Here is a 17,012-nt window from a genome sequence, read left to right as displayed (position 1 = left end):
ACTCAATCCAAACCCACACTATACTAATATCCAAAGGATACTCACAATCTGATAACAACAAACCGGGCGATCGCCTTGCGCGCACCGATTCCCCACCACGTTCGCATCCGCAAGTTTGCCTATGTTCCATCCGTCTCATCAGCCACCCGCTCAAACCAGGAAATCCAGATTAAGGGCCGAAGCACAGAGGAGGCTAACTGCTGGGTTAAAAGGGGCAGGAGGGGGAGGGCGTCCACTAAACATACAATCATCCGACACAACGGCCAGGTCCGTGTGCGGGGCCGGGGACAGCGTGTCGCAGCAGTACGCTTTCTGGATCATGTTGGTCTTGTCGCGCGCCATGGGGCAGTAGTAGGAGAGTTCGGCGGTGGCGAGGGTCAGGGAGGAGAGGAGGGTGAGGAGGATGCTGGTTGGTTTCATTTTGGGGGTGTGTGTGGTCTGTCTGGTCTTCTGGTGTTTTTTTGCGCTGTGGTTTTAAGTTGGAGTTTGTTGGAGTTGGAGATTGACTTGACTTGACTTGATTGATATGGACTGTTATAGGTTATTGTTGAGTGGCGAATAAGCTAAGGTAGGTACGAGGAAGTAGGTGCATGGTACGTGAGTGGGAGTTCTGTCTGGGAGATGTCTGGCAGCGAGAAACGCCTTGCTTGATGCCCCTTGCGTAGTTGAGGATGAGGAGGTTGTGGTATGTGGGATTGGGGATAAATGCTCCGTGGAGTTGGATGGAGCAGTGTACTGTGTAGCTGCTCCTGCGCAGGTCCCTCGTTGCAAGGGCTTGCGGTAAATCCTATTGTATGTGTTTTTGCCTGCTCTGTCTCAGTCAGAAAGCCTGTTGACGGTGGAATCTAAAGATCTTCAAGGCTCGTCATCAATAATGGGGGGATTGACACGGCGGGTGGACCATCCCTTGATTCCTTTCGCAGTCAGTTCTTATGTTTACGGAGTAGAAGAGGAATTCAAACGTTCAAAGAACATGCTCAATATACATAGGATCAACTAACTATCTTAGTGTCCCCGACTAAATACATTTTAGTTGATGTCGATCTCCGAAGACTCGTTAAGAGACAAGTCGGTCTTGATGGTCACGCTTTGGCGGGCAGGGTCGAACTTAGAGTCGGCCTTGCCAGCACGCGAAAGAGTCACCTGGCGAGGGACAGAGGTCTGGCCAAGCAGGGTAATAGCATTGATCTTCAGATCAGTGTGCATGCCGAACTTGCCCTTGATCTGGAGGTTGCCCTTGCGGTACTTGAACTCCAGCTCGAGGGAGGCGGACTGCTTCAGAGAATCGCCGTCATCCAGGTACAGGGTGCCCGAGGCGGTGCCGTCCTGTCCAGGAGCGATGAGAAGCTCGAAGCCCTTCTTGCGCAGCTCAACGGTGGTCATAGCCGACTCCGAGCGGATGGGGACGATGCTGCCACCACGGATGTGGATGGGGATGTCGGTCACGCTGATGTTGCTGAGGGTGACCTTGGCACCACGGCCGCGCAGAACATCGCCAGTGTTCCAGTCGTAGAAGATATCCTTGGGGAAGTACGCCTCGACCGAGGTCTGGCTGACGTCGTGGACAGGGCTGACCAGGATGGAATCACCGTAGAAGAACTGCATGTCGTTCGAGAAGGTGTTCTTGTCTTCGGGGTACATGTAGAACATGGGCTGCAGGAACGGCTCGCCGGTCTGGGTCTGACGGTGGAAGGCAGTGTAGACATAGTCGAGGAGCTTGTAGCGGACTTCAATCGCCTTGCGAGCGGATTCCGCAACGGACTCCCAGCGATAGAACTCCTGAGGGATCGAAGTGATCTCGTTGTGGTTACGGAAGAAGGGGTAGAAGGCACCGAGACGGGCCCAACGAGCGCAAAGCTCCTCGTTCGTGTCACCGCCAAATCCACAAATATCCGAGCCGACCATGGGAACCTGGAACATCGAAGCGAACGAAAGCATCTGAGCGATGGAGATGCGGTAATGCTTCCAGTCCGCGAGGTTGTCACCCAGCCTAGGATTTATTAGCGTTATCCCTCAAGAAGGGCTGTGGTGGGAGCATATACCAGTGTCCAACATGGGTACCAGCACCAGCGAAGGTGCTGCGAGTAATGATCAGAGGACGCACCGCTGGGCGACGTTGCGCCATGGACTGGCGAGAAGCGGAACTCATCACTGATAAAAACGTCAGAAAGAACGGGGATATGAAGAAGGCGGTCAAATGTCTACTTACTGGTGCCATACAAGTTGTGGGTATCATACTCGGCATAGCCCTCGCCAGCGTGGATGAGATCAGTATTTATAGTCTTGCTGCTGATGAGGCCAGCATCGTTGCGAATCTGATAGCGAGGATTGAGCAGGTCACGGCCAGGCAGTCCGACCTTGGAGCCCTTGGCGACGGAGCGTTTGGAGGCGGCAGGAGGCTGGAAATCATCGGGGAAGCCGGGCAGGGGGCGAGGGTTGGGCCGAACTGGCGGGGCGGCAGGGGGAAGGTTGTTCTCGATAGAGTAGCCCTCGGGATCCAGGCAAGGATAGGTGCAGAAGTTGGCGGCCTCGTTCATGTCGATCCACAGACCGTCAATATCAACACCCTTCTCGGGGCTGAAGAAGTCGTTGAACTGGCCATCCCAGTACTTCTGGATATCAGGGTGGAACCAGTCAGGATAGGCAGTGACACCAGGCCAGACGGCACCTGTATATCAATGTGTTAGTGTGTTCCAGTAATGAAGTGTCTTGAAGATCATACCCTTGTAGAGGCTACCATTCTGGTGCTTCATGAAGACGCCCTGCTCCATACCATCGTTGAAACCTTTGTTGTCTAGCGATGTGTCAGTAATCATGAACGTCCCAGTCCTTTATATACAAGTGACTTACCGCTAACGCTGACAGCGGGATCGACCATCACGATGTACTTTTGATCGTGCTTGTGCAGGTACGACACTAACTCACGCACCTTCTCCAAGGGAAACCTGTCGGGGTCGAGAGTGAACACTCGTCTTCTGTCCATGTAGTCAATGTCGGTCCACATGGTCTCAAGGGGAATTTTGGCCTGAGTGTAGTTCTGAACCACTTCGGCGACCTCAAAAGCATCGCGGTAGCCGTATCTACATTGGTGGAACTGTGGTATGTTAGACTGCAATCTCAGGAGTATAACGGGGGAAACGAGGAGGGGATACTGACACCAAAGGACCAGTAGCTTTGCATGGCCGGCAGACCAGCAACCTTGGCATATTCTATGCTGGCGTCCTTGGGTGTATCGCCATTGAAGAAGTAGAAGTCAAAGATACCTCCAAGAGCATTGTACTCCAAAAACTGCTTTCCATCCTTTGTCTTGTCGATCTTGATGTCCATGCCGTTGGAGTTCAGCAGGAAGACTCCGTGGGTTCCATCCTCACCACGATGGTCATAATAAACTGGGTGACTACCGTACAGATTGCTGTTCTCGGGAATACCGTACGAGTCACGGTTCCAAAGAGTACGGGTGTAGTTTGTGGTAGTCAGACGAAGAGGATCAGTGTGTTCTCCGAGACCGTACAGATTAGGATCTCTGGGCAACGAGGTGCGGAGATTCAGATACTGATCTTGGAAGACCAGGTTCGACCCAGAAGTGTCGAAAAGAACTTCTCTGCCTCGTTTCACTTGGAAGGAGAAGGGGTTCGCCTTGAAGTTGAACTTCAGAACAGACTTCTTGCGAGATCCGCCCTTGCCGTCCACGCGAGGGACAACCGACTCAGGAACCTGGTAAACCTGCTCATTGGCGTCGTAGATCTTGACATGAAGACGCTCATCTAGAAGAATGTAAGCAAAAATAATCTGAATATTCAAGTCTGTGCGGGTTGCCTACCAGTCTGGTACTCCACAAGAAGCTTCAGGTTCTTCAGATCCGTGCCGTAGGTATTGCACGGCTTGCCCGCAAGGGTCAGATCGGCAGTCAAGGAGTTGTGTCCCTCCCTGACATTGGTGGCTCTGTATCCAGGGCAGGCAGGGCTGTTTGGTTCGGTGGCAGCCACGGCGGCTCCCACCATGGGGGCAAGAAGCAGGAGCGATCTCAACATGTTGGGCTTGAGGTTTGAGAGATCGTACTGAAGAACACGAGAATTGAGGGGGGTTCAAAGGCAATTTATATGTGTCTGGCCCCGGCCCTTGCTGAAGGAGGTTGCATCAAACGTATCTCATGCGATCTGGGAGCACGGGATAGTGACAAAGAAGTTCTTTAACTGTATGACTGACGTCGGACGCATCAGATCAATCAGATCCAGGTATGCGGGACGACTGCTCGGAGATTGGACCTGGGTCGATATCTACAGCGAGCCGACAATTGGTCGTCGACAAGAGCTCTTGTGTTCTTACAAAGACCTAAAGCTGGAGTTGCTCCATTCGATCCCAAATAAACGAGGAAAATAGGCGGGGAATGACAATAAAGAATAGAGCAAACAATACTCTGCACAGGCTCAGCAAGATTTCGGTCAAATATCGGGGGGACCATGCCAGTCCCATTTGGTTTTCAGGACTGCTGATCGTGTCCCAGAGGGGAAATACGTAAACCAGGCGTTCTGCATGTGTTCATGTATGTAGCAAGCAATAATTGGCAGCCTCGTGGATGATCATTTGTGACATCCATTTTGAGTTGATTTGGATGTACATCAGTCCAAAGTAGTACACAGGAACACGGTCGATCAGCCTGGGAGAAGTGGAACACAGTCAGCCATGCTTCATGTGTGCGCTTCAAGCCTTCAAGGCATGATGGGTACGAGAAGAAACCTTTGGCAACAACCTACAATTCTGCATGGGAATTGTCTTCAGGAGACCAAGCACGGACCTCTTAGTATGCCCACTCGGGAATACTATGGGGAAGTGCTCTTGGCTCTTATTCGGACGACAAACCATGGCCAGAGGCGACAATGGAGAAATGCCCCGCTCTTCTTTGCGCAAGACTCTTGCTAGTAAGTCTGTGACATTGTTTGCCAATTAAGGACTGGACGCCGAGGCTACAGTCCGGGGTAGCGTATGGAGTTGGGCTGTTGTCCATGCTTGAGAGTCCAGACTCCAGAGTGGTCTTGGTCTTACTCACTCACCTCACTGATGGTGCGTTGCATTCACTCGTCCTCGTGCTTGAGCGGGGGAATCTTATTCATGCTGTCAGATCCTATCAAAAATCAACGCATCACTTGATCTGTTTTCTTGGAGAAAGTGAATGCTAAGCTTTGATTCATCAATCATTTGGAGGATGTTTCATTAGTGGAACAAAAACATAAACCGAAGTTGAAAGTGGGTTTGATTAAGAAAGTCACCTGATTCCCGTCGCCTTATCACTCCTGTATGCAAATCGTAGTCATCTAAATAATATAGATTTAAAGGAGATCAGAGCACAGGGTAACTTTAGTGTATGAAGATCAATTGTAGCATTATTCATGTGTGTTGATCATGGCAGTAGATACTTGTGTTAAGATGCAGGAATCTAAATGACTCGCAGCCCAATATATAGCTCCAGGAGTACAACCCCATATACTCTAGTGGCACTGTCGACCACATAAAATATTATTGTGAGTAAAGAAAGAAGATCCATCCTAAGCAGTAAAGTTCCATGAATGTATATCTAGCAATCATCATAAACATTACATGGCATGGGTCATCATCACAATACGCAAAGAACATGACAGGTATATGCCATAGATAATAATAACATGGAAAGAAACCCAAAACATCAACCCGTTAAAAACGCCGTGAGTATGTCCGTTGCAAGATAATTCTCCGATTAATTCTTCTGCACAGCCTCAGCGGCCTTCACATCCTCTTCTGAGCTCATGATCTGCACCTTGATGGCGCCGGTCTTGGGGTTGGCGGCCGTCTCGAAGGCCTTGAGGGCATCCTCTAGAGTGAAGCGGTGGGTGACGAGACGCTTCAGATCAATTACTCCGTTCTTGACCAGGCGGATGGCACGGGGCCAAGTGTTGCAGTAGCGGTACTGGTACTGCAGGTCGATTTCCATGGTGCTCAGGCGCATAAAGGGGATGGTCATCTCGTTCTTGCCGACGCCGATGACGAAGACCTTGCCGCCAAACTTGACGCTCCAGATGGCCGAGGCGACACTGCTCTCGACGCCGGTGCACTCCAGCGCCAGACGGGGTCTCAGGGCATCGGGGCCGGTGCCCTGGCCGTCGTTGAAGACATTGATGATGCCCTCTGCGTTTTGCTCGGCTGACTGGCCGATCTGAACCTTGTAGGTGCGGACCTCGGGGACGAGAGATTTGGCAAACTCCAAACGGCCCTCGTCAATGTCGGTGATAACGATGGGGGTGGCACCGGCGGCGCGGGCGCTGAGCAGTGTGATCAGACCGATGGGACCGGCACCGGTGATCAAGCAGGGATCTCCCAGACGGAGTCCGCTGCGCTCGATCGCGGCCAGAGACACACTGAGGGGCTCTAGCAGGGCACCATCCTCGAAGCTCATGTCGCCAATCTTATGGCACCAGATGGCGGGGTGGTTGACATAGCGGCGCAGCAGACCGTCAACAGGGGGTGTCGAAAGGAAGGCGACCTTCTCGCAGCCGTTGTAGCGTCCCGTCAGGCAGGGCTCGCATTCGTTGCAAATAATGTTGGGCTCAATGGCAACACGATCGCCGGGCTTCAGGGTTGTGACATCAGAAGCGACCGCAATCACTTGCCCCGCCGATTCGTGGCCCAAAATGTGGTCGCCCTCGACGATCATTGGGCCAATGCAGCCTGCATGCCAGAAGTGCACATCGGATCTGTCGTTTGGAAGAATCATTCGTCAGTTTGCGCACGGCTTGATGCGGGCAGAGTTGACAGCAAAGGGATTAACATACCCGCAGATACCTGTGCTGCGAACCTCAATAGTGACCTCTCCAGGCTTCAATCTATTGCCGCTCTTGACATCCTCCAGAGATGGTGTCGACTCAGCAATCCACAGATCGTGCTTGGGGTTGGTGAACACGCCAATGTTAGGCTTGTCGAGAACAGTTGCAGACGCCATGATGTGCGATTTGTTATGAAAAGACTGAACAAGACAAGCGAATCAAGGAAATCAAGGGTATAGAGCAAGAGAATTGAGGATTGTACATGGATAGAGGGATGGGGGAGTAGTATGGAGTACCTCAACCTTTAATACTCGAGCTACCCCTCCATGATAAGAAGCGAGAAAAAAAAGAAAAGAACATCATGACGGAGCTGGAAATTGCACAGGCCGAATTATAGTCCCTTATGGTTATCCGACATCCATAGGTGGCCAGCATGGCCCAGTGGTCATGATCCTCATTGATTGATGCATCCTCCTGCGGGACAAAAAAGTGGGATGGGGGAGATGGAGTAAGTACATAGTGAGTGAGTTGGTGTGGAGGCACCGCATTCTCACTGACTGCTCCCCACACGCCGACGAATGATCCATTTAGCCGCAATCCACGGGGGTTTTTTCGTCTTGGAGCTGCCTCGATCGGTTCAAAGCCAGCAGTTGAAGGAAGTCCCAGGTTACAGCATGTCGATGTGTTGTTGAACGGTTGCTCAGAAGGAAATGTTTCGACCTGAAGACTCGGAAAATAGGAATACCACTCTTGTCCAGAAGATCCGTGTGCTGTTACTGTGCACTGCATATGTTTACAGCAGGGCGTTGTACTAAGTACTTTGGAGTCTCTACATATGGATTCTGGTAGTTTCGAGGCTCTCATGGTTTGCCTTGCTTGCAGGAGACGATGTGGAAATTTGTGGCCGTGGATATATTTCGTGAGCGTGGGTATTTCAGCATCAGAATGTCTGTCAACCAGTATTGCTCACACTACCACTATGTCTTTACTTGATTACAGCTCTAAGTATTTCCTTCGCTATCTCCTCCTCTGTACAGACTCGGTTAAATTCACATGCAGCAGAGGTCCTTTTAGCCTCCCAATGGATCCCACAGCGTGAATGACCCTCGAACCAAGTCAACCAACAGCAACCCAACCAGCAACTTACAAGGGACCGAATTCCATGACCGTCCAGTGATCATACAAGAATTCTTTTAAACCAAATGCTCGTTGGCTCAATCAGAACTGCAGTGCCTGGACAGACCCAATGGTTCCGTGGACTCCGGCCCAGTGCGGCAATTCTCCGGCGGGTTGCCGTCCATTCTTTGGTGGAGAATATCAGAGCATTTATTGTCCGCGCCGGGGAGTATAGTATCCCTGGCGCTGTGAATGTGATACTTGAGCTCGGGAACTTACCGATGAGTCTTGACCATTCCCTCGCCCTGAAGCCGAATGGGTAAAATAAAGAAACCGGTATGGTCCTGTGGCATGTTCGCTATACACGTGCCACATGAACTAAAATGGTCAATCAAATAGAGTTCTGAAGCAGCAGGATCTCTTACTCACCGAAGGAACAGTGTGCATTGAGTGCTCAAATGAAAGGATTACGACAACGGTCCGGTTACTCGAGGGTGAGCTGTCCGCTGAAAGCCTGCAGATTGATGAGACTTCTCTTTGAACCAAGCCGTCCGTTGGACTCCCATGAACATCTCTGCTCGGCCAACACAGAGCCAAATCCATTGCGGTATATTACCATCCTAACTCTTACATCTGATCCTTCGAGGATCATATGTTATGCCAGTTGGATTCATGGCGGTTGTCTCCCAGTCAAAGAGCCGAGTTTGAGTTGACTTTAGAGGATCTCGCTTCGAAACACCTTCGAATCCTGCTAGAAGAAGCTTATCTTTATATCGTCCACATCTCGGACGGAGCAAATACAATGGCTCGATGGCACTGTTAGCCTATTGGGCCGTTTAGCCCGAGATTCTCCGTCTCTCATATGACATTCTGTGGCTTCTTGCCAAATGGTCCAATCTCAACTACCCATACTGAGCACTTGTAGGGCTGTGGAACATCGAAGCTGCATGACGTCTCTTATAGATGCTGTCAAACATGTAGCTACCAACTAGTATAGCTTAGGCCAGCTCGAAGTGTAACATATAGGCCTTGCCCGAGTCTTATTGGACTGAACTGATATATGGCTGCTGAGGCCCATGCTGATAGACTCTTCAAGTCTACTAGCTTGAGAGCGAATGAGTATTCAACGAGTGATCGGCCTAGTGATACTGTGACTCTCCTGGCTCACTCTGTGCTGGTATAACGTCAAATTAGAGTTAGTTTGTGAACGAACCTGACCACAGATCTCAGGTGGAAACGGAGAATATATTATAGATTGCAACATTCAAGTATTGATTTAACCATATGAACCATCCCTGGACCTAATTTGGATAGACGAGCCCAGGAATATCCAACTTTCTGAAAATCGACAGATATTGGTTGATGTCTGAACCTATTCGATGTAAAATGGTCTCTATGATTACTGCTTTAGGAAGGGAATCGCAATTCCCTCGCCCCCAGGACTGTACTTATGAGGGATTTCGCATCCATCACTGATTATCAGGGCGAAATCAAGCGAGCCTACTATCATCGCAAGGGCCAGTATATGCTCGAAGATTGTTGCATGGAATACCCATCCAGTTGTCCAAAACACATGGAGCGCAACTGAAACTGGTTCGATCGGTTGAAGTCATTTAAATCATGTATGTTGAACTATGATTTGTCCAAGCATTTTTGATTGTATTCTATACGGATTCAATACATAGCTGTACTCGCGGATTTGGCAATGTAAGACGAGCCCTGAGTCCTGACGGTACCCAGAGATCCAAGTCTGCTGATCTAGACAAAGATGGTTCTCTACCTTGATGTGAACATCACTCTTTCTTCTGCTTCACGATGTCGACCGAAACTGAAAACGCAATTGAGAAGCGAAGCTGTGCAATTGACTATCAATCACAGCCAGCTCTGTGCGATAATGATCTAGGAAACCCCAACGCACGTTTCATTGGCTTCGAACATGCGAAATATCTATACGCGATTACCCACTGTAAGAGCCCTTAGATCAGAAAGTAGATGATGGATTCGTTCCTGCATATCCATTTTCTTTGGACTAGTGATGATGCAACGTTTCAGATACCTGGGAGCTCCAGAAAATACATCCCTGAGATATCATAACTTCGCTTCAAGTTGTGTCATCAGTAAGTAACTTTTCTCGTTAGATTGCTCCGGAATGTCGCGAGAATAATCCTGTCTCGCAAGCCTTATTCAAACTCTCAGGACCTTATGGTTCTTCCGAAGAGTTGTGCATCTGTCTGGTGTCTTTTCATGCGCTTTGGCTGTGATGATGTGGAATGGACTGGAACCGGACAAGAAGAAGGATCTAAACGAGGCCATCATGCCCAAATGGAGACATCATTGAGCGAAGAAGAAGATCCCTTCCCGTCCAGGGGACGATCGCTCATGGCAAGCCAGATAGATTTCCGCTGCCGATGAGCAGCAATTGACGGAATGGTAGTAAAGTCACGTTCCCAAACCTTGAAAAGTGCCGCGCCATCACGTGACACGCCGACGGCGGCCTTTTCCCAATTCCCTGAAGTTCCCGAGCGTCAAATCTCAGACTTCGGTCCTTCAATTGCGTGACGATCCAGTGTCTCTGGCTATTTACCACCCCGCCATTGGACCTGTTTGTCCTTCGCCAGCAGCTTCAAAAGTTGTCTCTCCTTTTCCCACCGTTTTTTCCCTTTCAGTCGCATTCAGAATGCCTGCTTCGGCGACCCGTGCCGTTCTGCGGCAATCGCAGTTCCTGACCCGGAGGACCGCGGTCAGATACGCCTCCAACACCTCTGAAGCTGCCTCCAAGGCCAGCCAGACTGCCTCCTCTGCTGCTTCCAAGGCTTCCGAGGGTCTTTCTCGCGTCACTTCGACAGCTGGCCCTGCGATCTCGAATGCTGCTCAGGGTCTCGGTAGCGCTCTGAGAAAGGTTGGTGGAAGAACCGGAAAAGTCATTGCCTTTGTCGACTGTAAGCAGACTCGCCCTTTCTTTCGCTCAAGAACCTTTTTGCTCTGTCACTTCCACTCGTCGATACATCCATTGCCTTGGATGGTATCGTGAGATTGTTTGGTGCATTGGCTTCGTCATCACATACCGTGGACCATTGTCCCTTGATCACTTTTTCCTCACCATCGTACTTTATGATCGCTAACACCTGCGCCAATACATATAGCCTTGATACCCCCTACTCTCTACTACTCCAAGGTCGGCCTTGAGCTCGCCAAGCTGGTTTTCCGTGGTCAGAACATGACCCCTCCGTAAGTGCATCCGACATTGTTCAATCGCCGCACACGCAGTGCACTGACTTCTATCCCAGCAACCTGGCCACCTTCCAGTCCTACTTCCAGCCTTTGATCAACGCTGCCAGCAACCCCTCGGCCCTCAAGAGCTTCTCTCCCCAGAACATCATTTCCCGTGTCCGCAACGCCAACAAGAAGGAGATTGCTTTCGCTGGAGTTACCGCTGCCGAAGTAATCGGTTTCTTCACTGTCGGCGAGATGATCGGTAGAATGAACATCGTCGGCTACAGGGGCCCTGCCCACGGTGACCACCACTAGAACAATTCCAAACAATCATACCTGGCCTGTTTTCCTTTCCCCTTGTTCTTGTTTTCTGATGCACTGTACTATTGTATGATAGACGATGGAATCCAAGCTGTTGTCTGAGGTAAAACGTGTGAATTGTGGGAGTGTCTTGATCTCTGCTTGCGCTGGCACCTTGTTTTGGAGAGCTCTACTGTTACAACAGATCAGCATGCTGGGTGGTTCGTCTCCGAACTGTCGAGGATGGTGGTATAGATTCTTGATTGATCATATAAAAACAACATAGACTTTCACTATCATCAAATCATACTTCTGTAGTTCTTAGAACAGGCGATACTGGGTTGCACACAACTGTGCCGTAGAGGAGGGTAGCCTAAGAGATGAAGAAATTGCATAGGAGAACAACAAACTCGTGTAATTCTTGCTATACAACTGTATATCTGAAATACTACATTTACGCATACATTCAGACTAATTCGCAGCATTCTATCAGATTTCCAAAGGATGATTTTAGCAAAACCAGAAGATCAGATCGTTTCCTGAAATCTGATTGGTCCGTGCGGGAAAGAATTTCTACTCCGGACTTTTTTTTTTGTGTTAAAGAACAACGAACAGACAACCACCACAGCTAGGACAGTCCCTCAGAGATAAAAGGCGCGATCGCACCAATCTGCATCCAATCGCATAAGCATTTAAACATCTCTTATGCCAGGATATGGACGCCTTTAAGCTGTTGACAAGAGCCACCAAGCTGAAGACGGGCGCCACCCCATCTTCAGCACAGAGCTCAACCCGGCTCCCGTCAACGGGCAAGGCCGAGAACCCGCAGCTTTTCCGGAACTCCGAGGCTGAGAAGGTCTTGGAGCAAGCTCAGCAGGGGAAGAAGAGGAAGCGGACTGCTGCCGCCGAGGCGCGGGATGCAGACGACGATGCGGCGGAGTTGAATTTCTTTGGTGCGCGCAAGGCCGCGGTTTCGAGTACTCCGACGTCGAAAGAGGAGAAGCAGGAGCAGGAGCGGTCCGGCGAGGATGATGCGTCGGACGAGGAAGTTGAGTTTATGGATGAGGTGCAGCGTCGTACGGTGCTGAATGCGCATAAGATCAAAGTAACGGATCTGCGCGATTTGGAGGAGATCCAGCCTGTGCGCGTTGCGAGCGAGGAGCCCAAGAAGAAAAAGAAGAAGAGAAAGCAACAGGAAGAGGAAGAATCTAAAGTACCACTTACTAAGAAGGAGCAGAAGAAGGCGCGAAGGCTGTATCCTGAGCCTCTCGTTTCATTCAAAGAGCTGCGATCGAAGTACAAGATCTCTAGCCGGCTCGCAGAGAATATCGCTGAGCAGGGCTTTACGGTTCCAACAGAGGTTCAGCTCGGTACTTTGCCACTGTTGTTGGGAGGGTTTGAGTCCAAGGCTGGTGAGAGCGTCGAGCCAGATCTCCTGGTCGTTGCGCCGACGGGAAGTGGAAAGACTCTGTCCTTCCTGATTCCTGTGATCAACAAGATTGTGCGCCACCACCATGATCAGAGCCAGGAGCAGGAACGTGGGATTTTCTCCATCATTGTTGCACCGACCAAGGAACTTGCTAGCCAAATCGTGAACGAGGGAAGGAAGCTGGTTCATGGGACTGGTGTGAAGATCGCCCTCATGAAGAAGGGCATGCGGGTAGTAGAGCGCGAAGACGAGGATGACGATGGCGACGATAGCTCCAGTGAAGATGGCGATGAATCTTCAGAATCGGAACATGAAGAACGGCCGATCGCAAAGAAGAGCAAGGGCAAAGCGCCTGTCACCAAAAGCGATATCCTCGTTACAACACCTTTGCAACTCGTCAATGCGCTCTCAACGAATCAAACCAAGCCTATGGCTACCTTGCCGTTGGTGAGAAACATCGTTCTTGACGAAGCAGACGTCCTCCTAGACCCCCTGTTTCGGGACCAGACTCTTAACATCTGGCGTGCCTGCACGCACCCTGAGCTCCGAGCAAGCTTGTGGTCAGCCACCATGGGCTCCAATGTTGAAGATCTTGCCAAATCCACCATCAAAGAGCGGAAGGAAGCCGTCAATCAGACAAAGTCCTACCCATTGCTTCGTCTCGTCGTTGGACTGAAGGACTCCGCTATCCCCAACATCGAGCATAAGTTGATTTACGCCGCCACGGAGCAGGGAAAGCTGTTGGGCTTGAGACAACTCCTCCACCCAACCGCAGCGTCAGCATCAGATGTCCGCCTTCGTCCACCCTTCCTTATCTTCACCCAGACCATTCCCAGAGCCGTGGCTTTGCACTCTGAACTACGATACGACATTCCAACCGAGGCTGGCGGCTCATCGCGAATTGCAGTGCTTCACTCGGACTTGTCAGATGGCCAACGATCCGAGATCATGAAGAACTTCCGCAAGGGTGAGATTTGGATCCTGGTGACTACGGATCTTCTGGCACGTGGCGTGGACTTCCGCGGCATCAACGGTGTTGTCAACTACGACATTCCAAATTCTGCTGCCGTCTACGTTCACCGTGTCGGACGAACCGGACGAGCCGGCCGCGAAGGTGGCATTGCAGTGACATACTACACCAAGGAAGATATCCCCTACGTCAAGAGCATCGCCAATATCATCGACGTGAGTGAAAAGTTGCGTGGCAAGACTGGAGAAAAGTCTATCCAGAAGTGGCTGTTGGATGCTTTGCCGGACCTGAGCAAGAAGGACAAGAAGGAGCTGAAGAAGCACGGCGTCAAAGCTAGACAGTCCAACCTCAAGAGCGACAAAGATGACAAGGAGCACCGGAAGACGAGAATCAGTACCAAGAGCGGGTTCGAGCGACGGATTGAGAACAAAAAGAAGGCGCTTATTGCAGCCAACCGCAACAGAAAGTCCCAAGCACAGTCAGCCGCGGACGGTGACAGTGGCAATGAGAGCTGGGATGGTCTGGAGAACTAGAAGTGGACTAGATGGCCCCTGTTTAGTTGCATGTTTATCTGTACAAATTACAAAAAGTTACGATTCCCCAGAGCAGCGAGTGCGAGATCATGAATTGCCATTTTTACTACTTGGGTCAATCGGCGGCGGCACCATTGTCCTTTTCAAGGTTATCGGCGCAAATGGATTATCCAGCTTTTCTTGCTCTTCCAGCACGTATTCCAGCTCATCGCCGTCCCGATCAAAGTAGACCGCCCAGCTTCCGTCGTCTTCCTGCACAGCATAGAACGCACTCTCCTCTTCCAGTATTAAAGTCGTCTCTTCGTTGGCCCAATCCCACGGCCCGACCACATTGTAGACACTCTGCGACCGATTTCCATATTTGAGTTCATGCGTCTCCTCGTCCACGTAAATCCAGCCCAGCATGGGGGGGTTATCCGATATGGTGGTCACAAGCCCCAACCCCCGTTTCAAGTGTTTCGTCTCGTCAAGCTCCGGGTAATCGATGTAGAACGCTTCAGCCGTGTGAGAGGGGACTTTGCGACTGGAGGGGATAGGATCATCAAGATAGACCTTGGCCAGCACCTGTCAGCTCGTCGTCTTGCAATCGGGGAAAAGAGAATGTGGGACGATACGCACCTTGTTATCTCTCAGCACTATTCGCTTCCCGCGGACCTCATCCTCTTCCTGTGTTTCGCCTGATGAGTCCACATCGATGTTGAAGCGCGCCATTCGGCGTGCGTCCATTTTGCGCTCGTTGGCTTTGCGTTGCTCGCTGACTCCCATCGCCACGCCTGTGACGGTGGGAATTGCGGCGAGCGTAAGAAGACCGATGACCATTTTGGTTCAACGTGGTTATCTGTGAGCCTGAAGGATAAAGTAGGCGAAATCACTGAGGATGACAGTGTTGGCGGGGAATAGATATTTGTCAATGTTAAGCAAGAGGAATATGGATCTGGCTGTCAGCAGAGGTCGCGTAGTACAGGACTAAGAGGTGTATGCGTCAACAGGGGCTCATCGCATCAAATGCTCAGAAATATGCTTTTTGGATGCTTTTTGTTGCGACTGGAATTGCGACTGGAACCACATCTTCATGTGCCTCGTGGCGATGTCGTCATAGCCTGTTGCACGTGATAGAAAATGGTACTCGAGAAGAAATGTCCTAGATGTACCATGGCTGTTAAGTTCCTACCTCACATTCCCTCTACATTTGTTGGTCCAGGAATGGTGAAATAATAACCTCGTCAAATCATTGATCCAGAATGATATATGACTATGTGCGATATAAAATGCACGAATGCTTCTAACCAAAAAGCGGCCCACTCGCTCAAGAGTGACCCGGTCTAGAGTCAATCTCTATCTCTCTCTATGTCGATCGTTTATCGTTCTATCGTCGTGACTTCGTTGAGACATGCCTTCTGAAACAGACCCAGAAGATCTGCACTGTCTCAGCAGCTTAGAGCTTCTCACTCCACCCCCAAACTGACCACCAGCATCGAACCTCAAGTGCACCCCCATCGGCCGACTCCCAGTCATCGTACCCAATCTCCTCGCCCTCCTCTACCACCGCTAATCCTAGCTGCGCCATACGCTGGCGGAGCTCCTGGATCTGGGGCAGGTAGGCATCGCGCAGTGGCATTTCGAAGACAACCCGTGCATCTAGGCCCCGGCTGAGCCAGTGACCGACAGTCTCAACCAACCATTTTGGATGCTTTGGTGAGTACAGCGGGTCAGCAGCAAGGATGAGATCGTACTGCTCTTCCTTTGTTGGCAGCGGTGACGGCGCAACCGACCAATCCAGCACCCCCGTTGTGACTGATCCCTCTGTTCTCGTGAGCAGTTCTACGTTCAAGGCAGCGTTGTGGGTGAGGTTCGGTACGATTTCCGGTAGGTCTGTCAGGTGAATTGTTGCTGAGCTGCCGCGGAGGGCGGCGAAGGAAAGGCCCACCAGACCAGTTCCAGCCCCTAGCTCCAAGGCCCGAAGGGTCCTGTCGGGTTTGGGCGTGGTTGACGATGATGGGACGAGCGGTGGTGTGATGTCGAGGAGATTGTGAAGACGGCGGGAAAGAAGGTATGAGGAGACCCAGGTTTTCATACCTAGGTTGTCGGCCGTCAACGAGGGTTCATGCAGGGTCAGCGTGAGCTCCTCGTCCGATGATGTGGGGATTGTGAAGACCCGCGACATGGCTGGCATGGCTATGTTGAGGAAACCGACATGTTAGAAAGTTGGGCCAAAATAAATTCAGCACGTCAGCGCAATATTTTTCGTACCGGTCCGCCCAGACCGCTCGCTCAATCGAGCAGCAGCAGCATCCCACACGGCCTCACGCAGTTCATCAGTGTCCAGCCATGAGAGAGGGCTCGAGATAATGGATGTCAGATAACGAGTGATTCCCCCGGGCTGAACGGTTCGGCTCTTCACTGCTTCGTTTTTACCGCTTATACCGAAGCTTCGTGGTTTAATCGCTAGGAGGTCTAAGGCTCGTAGGAGGTCGGTGCCGGAAGGCTTGCTGTAGATCTGGGGAAGGTCGAGCACTGGGATCGAGGCTCTTATCAGCCCGATATCGCGCGGATCTCAAAAGAGGGAAGTGGACATACCGTGGAGAGGCTCGTCGGGATCGGCACTGATCATCTCTGTGGTGGGCTGGGGGATATTAGCGATTCTTTCAGTTCGCGGC

General features: G+C 51.0%; 7 protein-coding genes across 7 annotated transcripts, besides 1 other annotated feature; 2 read left to right on the top strand and 5 right to left on the bottom strand.

Annotated features, from left to right (window-relative positions):
* Positions 1 to 119: 119 nt before the first annotated feature.
* Positions 120 to 420, bottom strand: ACLA_019310 (uncharacterized protein; the record flags this gene model as incomplete). The annotated part of the gene is made up of 2 exons (XM_001268651.1): positions 120 to 193; positions 246 to 420. The coding sequence occupies 2 exons, from the start codon at positions 418 to 420 to the stop codon at positions 120 to 122; spliced, it is 249 nt and encodes an 82-aa protein (XP_001268652.1).
* A 609-nt stretch (positions 421 to 1,029) lies between these two features.
* agdC (putative alpha-glucosidase) lies at positions 1,030 to 4,031 on the bottom strand (the record flags this gene model as incomplete). Its single annotated transcript, XM_001268650.1, has 7 exons — positions 1,030 to 1,990; positions 2,043 to 2,151; positions 2,210 to 2,668; positions 2,723 to 2,794; positions 2,851 to 3,094; positions 3,157 to 3,764; positions 3,821 to 4,031. 7 exons carry the CDS (start codon positions 4,029 to 4,031, stop codon positions 1,030 to 1,032), a joined length of 2,664 nt encoding a protein of 887 aa, XP_001268651.1.
* A 1,700-nt stretch (positions 4,032 to 5,731) lies between these two features.
* ACLA_019290 (NAD(P)-dependent alcohol dehydrogenase) lies at positions 5,732 to 6,970 on the bottom strand (the record flags this gene model as incomplete). The annotated part of the gene is made up of 2 exons (XM_001268649.1): positions 5,732 to 6,725; positions 6,804 to 6,970. The coding sequence occupies 2 exons, from the start codon at positions 6,968 to 6,970 to the stop codon at positions 5,732 to 5,734; spliced, it is 1,161 nt and encodes a 386-aa protein (XP_001268650.1).
* A 3,617-nt stretch (positions 6,971 to 10,587) lies between these two features.
* ACLA_019280 (F1F0 ATP synthase subunit g) lies at positions 10,588 to 11,438 on the top strand (the record flags this gene model as incomplete). The annotated part of the gene is made up of 3 exons (XM_001268648.1): positions 10,588 to 10,849; positions 11,054 to 11,138; positions 11,198 to 11,438. 3 exons carry the CDS (start codon positions 10,588 to 10,590, stop codon positions 11,436 to 11,438), a joined length of 588 nt encoding a protein of 195 aa, XP_001268649.1.
* Positions 11,439 to 12,138: 700 nt separating this feature from the next.
* Positions 12,139 to 14,355, top strand: rok1 (RNA-dependent ATPase ROK1; the record flags this gene model as incomplete). Its single annotated transcript, XM_001268647.1, has 1 exon — positions 12,139 to 14,355. One exon carries the CDS (start codon positions 12,139 to 12,141, stop codon positions 14,353 to 14,355), a length of 2,217 nt encoding a protein of 738 aa, XP_001268648.1.
* Positions 12,589 to 12,630: a microsatellite.
* An 87-nt stretch (positions 14,356 to 14,442) lies between the features above and the next one.
* ACLA_019260 (uncharacterized protein) lies at positions 14,443 to 15,174 on the bottom strand (the record flags this gene model as incomplete). Its single annotated transcript, XM_001268646.1, has 2 exons — positions 14,443 to 14,919; positions 14,974 to 15,174. 2 exons carry the CDS (start codon positions 15,172 to 15,174, stop codon positions 14,443 to 14,445), a joined length of 678 nt encoding a protein of 225 aa, XP_001268647.1.
* A 616-nt stretch (positions 15,175 to 15,790) lies between these two features.
* On the bottom strand, positions 15,791 to 16,966 carry ACLA_019250 (S-adenosylmethionine-dependent methyltransferase; the record flags this gene model as incomplete). Its single annotated transcript, XM_001268645.1, has 3 exons — positions 15,791 to 16,530; positions 16,606 to 16,869; positions 16,933 to 16,966. The coding sequence occupies 3 exons, from the start codon at positions 16,964 to 16,966 to the stop codon at positions 15,791 to 15,793; spliced, it is 1,038 nt and encodes a 345-aa protein (XP_001268646.1).
* Between the last annotated feature and the right edge of the window lie 46 nt (positions 16,967 to 17,012).

This window comes from Aspergillus clavatus, genomic scaffold (assembly GCF_000002715.2).
Source record: "Aspergillus clavatus NRRL 1 1099423829805 genomic scaffold, whole genome shotgun sequence".
NCBI classification, from domain to species: domain Eukaryota; kingdom Fungi; phylum Ascomycota; class Eurotiomycetes; order Eurotiales; family Aspergillaceae; genus Aspergillus; species Aspergillus clavatus.
This window is presented reverse-complemented; position numbering and strand designations above follow the sequence as displayed.